General features: G+C 63.4%; 1 protein-coding gene across 1 annotated transcript in view; it reads left to right on the top strand.

The window, feature by feature from the left end:
* Positions 1-3747, top strand: part of SBNO2 (strawberry notch homolog 2 (Drosophila)) — a 42217-nt gene that overhangs the window by 23689 nt on the left and 14781 nt on the right. Inside the window, exons 4-9 of the mRNA XM_011964100.1 lie at positions 1127-1207; positions 1518-1623; positions 2110-2261; positions 2365-2498; positions 2578-2668; positions 2848-2991. Of these exons, the coding sequence (XP_011819490.1) occupies positions 1127-1207; positions 1518-1623; positions 2110-2261; positions 2365-2498; positions 2578-2668; positions 2848-2991 (708 nt within the window). The remainder of the gene's footprint in view (positions 1-1126; positions 1208-1517; positions 1624-2109; positions 2262-2364; positions 2499-2577; positions 2669-2847; positions 2992-3747) is intronic.

Below are 3747 nucleotides of genomic sequence, written 5' to 3'. Positions count from 1 at the left end.
TCCTGACCTCCACTCTGGGAGGCCTTGGCCTCCCAAAGTGCTGGGATTTGCAGGCATGAGCCACTGTACCCTGCCCACACTCACATTTTTTATGGCTCATATTACCGTTAGGATTTTTGCTTTTTAAGAGTGGGTGTATTCCAGAATCACATAGACCCTAGTTTGGACCTGCCATCCCCCAGCCATCCGTCCCGGGGTCCACCCTGTCTCAGTGTTGGGGTCTGGACAGCGGGCATGACAGGCCGCACCACCCTCTGACCCGCCCAATCACAGGCTTTACATGCCCAGTCAGTTCGGAGATCCCAGGGTGGGCCATGGACTCATCCAGAGGCCCGGCACACCTGGCTGCCCAGGCCTGGGGTTAGCTCCCCGAGGACAGTGCCAACTGTCCGTCCTGGTGAATCTGCATGCTGCATGAGGCTGTGGGCAGTCTTTCTCCCCAGGGGGGCCGTAATGGGATGTATCCTCTGGTCACCACAGTGGCAGGCGTCCTCCCCCATCCTTCACAGGGGAGCTGCTGTCCTCCAGAGGCTGCGGGGACTGCACCCACGGGGGTCCTTGGGGAGTGCAGGGCAGCCCTGGGCTACGCACCCTGGGTGCTGGGAGCCATCGGGTGAGGGACAAGGCCCAGGCCCGCCCGCCCCCACTGCCTCTGTCTCCTCTTCCCCCTCAACCTGGAGCTCCCAACCCCTTGTCCCCCAGACCCGAGGGCCTCCTACACTGCACACAATGAGTCACTCCTGTCAGATCCCCGTCCACATGGGTCACTCCCATCAGACCCCCGTCCACAGCCTTCCCGCCAGCTCCCGCGGGACCAAGCTCTGCTGTCTGTCAGAACTAGCCAGGCACCTTCCTCCTGGGCACTCCAGGCAGGCGCACCAGGCATCAGTGGGAAGGCAGCCAGGTGCTGGCCAGGAGGAGTGAGCCTTAGGCCCCAGGGAGGTGCCCACTGGGGAGGCTTGCGAGGTACCAGGGTCACCTTGAGAACAGCAGGAGAGCAAGGCCCAGGGCCCTGGGGAGCGAGGACGGCGCAATGGGGAGCCTCCCTCTGGTGGCCAGGCTGCGAGGGCCCGCCAGCTGTGACCTGTCGCGTCTGGCCCGGGCCGACATCCTGCTCCCCTTCCAGCTGTTCCAGCTCAGCAGACCATTTGCAGGCTTCGAGGACTTTCTGCCCTCCCACAGCACCCCACTTCTCGTCAGCTACCAGGTGAGCTGGGCCCAGCCGAGGGCTCCTTCCCCTGCCCTCTCATGGGACCTAAGGAGAGGGCTCAGCACAGGCACCTCCAGTGTGGGGAGCCCTTGGCCAACCTAGAATCTGGGAGTGCAGAGGAGACATGTGAGGAGACAGAGGCCCTGGGGAGCACCTTGCTACAGGGGCAGACAGAGCCATCTCCCACCCCTGGGAGCCGTCTCCCACTCACCTGCCCATGGTCAGCCTGGCCCCTGCCCCTGGGGGAGCCCAGTGCCCACAGCCACTTGGCCCTGCAGTCTCTGCTGAGCTCCCTCCACACACACAGGAGCAGAGTGTGCAGAGCCAGCCAGAGGAGGAGGACGAGGCTGAGGAGGAGGAGGCAGAGGAGCTGGGGCACACGGAGACCTACGCTGACTACGTGCCATCCAAGTGTGAGTGGCCCGGTTGCACCAGGCCCTGGGACAGGTTCAGACCCTTTTGTGGGACTGAAACCCTGCAGGTGACCACCGCCCGCACAGCCCACAGCGGGAATATGAAATTTCAGGGAGGGCCGGAGAACCCTGGGGACAGGTTCTACAATCCAGGCTTACACAAAACCGGGGTTCACAGCAGGCAGAAGTGAGAAGGAACCTGAGAGGCACTGGGAGGATTTTCATGCATTTGCCCCTCCTGCAAGCCGCTGGCCACGCCCCCAACCAACCCAGCAGGCCGTGGCCGCCCCCGACCCAGCCCGCCCTGACCACCCCTCCACCCAGGCATTCCTGGCCACTCTCTTGACCTGCCCAGCAGGTCCTGGCCATGCCCCCAAACTGCCCCACCAGCTCTGGCCGTGCCCCAGACCCACCCAGCCGGCCATAACCGGCTCTGGTCGCCCCTTGGCCACACCCTTTACCTTGCGTCCATCCCTGCCCCTCCAGCCAAGATTGGGAAGCAGCACCCAGACCGCGTGGTGGAGACCAGCACACTGTCCAGCGTCCCGCCCCCAGACATCACCTACACCCTGGCCCTGCCCTCGGACAGTGGGGCCCTGTCTGCCCTACAGTTAGAGGCCATCACCTACGCCTGCCAGGTGACCGCGTGTCCCCACCCCAGCCCAGCCTGTGTCTGCGAGGCCCCTGGGGAGGAGCCGGGGCTGGCAACCCCAGGCCCTGATGTCTGCCCTCCGGCCACAGCAACACGAGGTCCTGCTCCCCAGTGGGCAGCGCGCGGGCTTTCTCATCGGCGACGGGGCCGGCGTGGGCAAAGGCCGGACGGTGGCTGGAGTCATCCTGGAGAACCACCTGCGTGGCCGGAAGAAGGCATTGTGGTGAGGCCCTGCCTGGGGTGGGGGGCGGGAGCAGGGGTGAGGGGGAGAGGTGGGCACCCCTGACGCCCCCACCCCACAGGTTCAGCGTCTCCAACGACCTCAAATACGACGCAGAGCGCGACCTGCGGGACATCGAAGCCACGGGCATTGCGGTGCACGCGCTCAGCAAGGTAGGGGCTGTGCTTGGCAAAGTAGGGGGAAGGTGGGGACGGTGGGGGCCGCTCAACTGGGTGGGCCGGCAACCAGGGCAGGCTCTGCTCTGCACCTCCTACAGTTAGGGAGACCCAGACCCAGGTCCAGAGCCTGCTGAGCTAGGGCCCCATCCCACACCTGCTTTGTGCATCCCCAGATCAAGTACGGCGACACCACTACCTCAGAGGGCGTCCTCTTCGCCACCTACTCCGCCCTGATTGGGGAGAGCCAGGCCGGTGGCCAGCACCGCACACGCCTCCGGCAGATCCTGGACTGGTGTGGGGAGGCCTTCGAGGGCGTCGTATCCTGCTGGGGGCAGTCAGGGAAGGGGAGGGCCAGATGGGGGTCGGAGGGGAGGGGAGGATGGAGGAGTGGGAGAGGAGGGGTGGGAGTCAGAGACTGCTGGTGTCTTCAGCACCCGGCTGAACAATCTGCGTGCAACAATCTACGAAATAGTGATAACCCTGAGATCACCCCTCCCTGAGCTGTGGCGTGGCGGCAGGGCCGGCCGTTTAATTTGTATTCTCCCAGTTTTCCTTCCTCAGCCTGCTTTCCTGGAACTTGCTTTCTTTTGTCTTAAAATATTAAGAACATGGCCAGGCCAGGTGGCTCACACTTGTAATCCCAGCACTTTGGGAAGCCAGGGCGGGTGAGTCACGAGGTCAGGAGTTTGAGACTACCCTGGCCAACCCGGGAGGCTGAGTCAGGAAAATCACTTGAACCCGGGAGGCGGAGGTGGCAGTGAGCAAGATCGCGCCACTGCACTCCAGCCTGGGCGACAGAGCAGGACTGCGTCTCGTCTGAAAAAAAAAAAAATTAAGGGGCCAGGTGCGGTGGCTCAGGCCTGTAATCCCAACACTTTGGGAGGCCGAGGCGGGCAGATCATGAGGTCAGGAGATCGAGACCATCCTGACAAACACGGTGAAACCGCGCTTCTACTAAAAATACAAAAAATTAGCTGGACGTTGTGGCGGGCGCCTGTAGTCCCAGCTACTCGGGAGGCTGAGGCAGGAGAATGGCGTGAACCCGGGAGGCGGAGCTTGCAGTGAGCTGAGAT

The sequence above is a fragment of the Colobus angolensis genome, unplaced genomic scaffold (assembly GCF_000951035.1).
Source record: "Colobus angolensis palliatus isolate OR3802 unplaced genomic scaffold, Cang.pa_1.0 Scaffold64, whole genome shotgun sequence".
In the NCBI taxonomy this organism is placed as follows: domain Eukaryota; kingdom Metazoa; phylum Chordata; class Mammalia; order Primates; family Cercopithecidae; genus Colobus; species Colobus angolensis.
The sequence above is the reverse complement of the archived record's forward strand: the minus strand, read 5'-3'. Positions and strand labels throughout refer to the sequence as shown.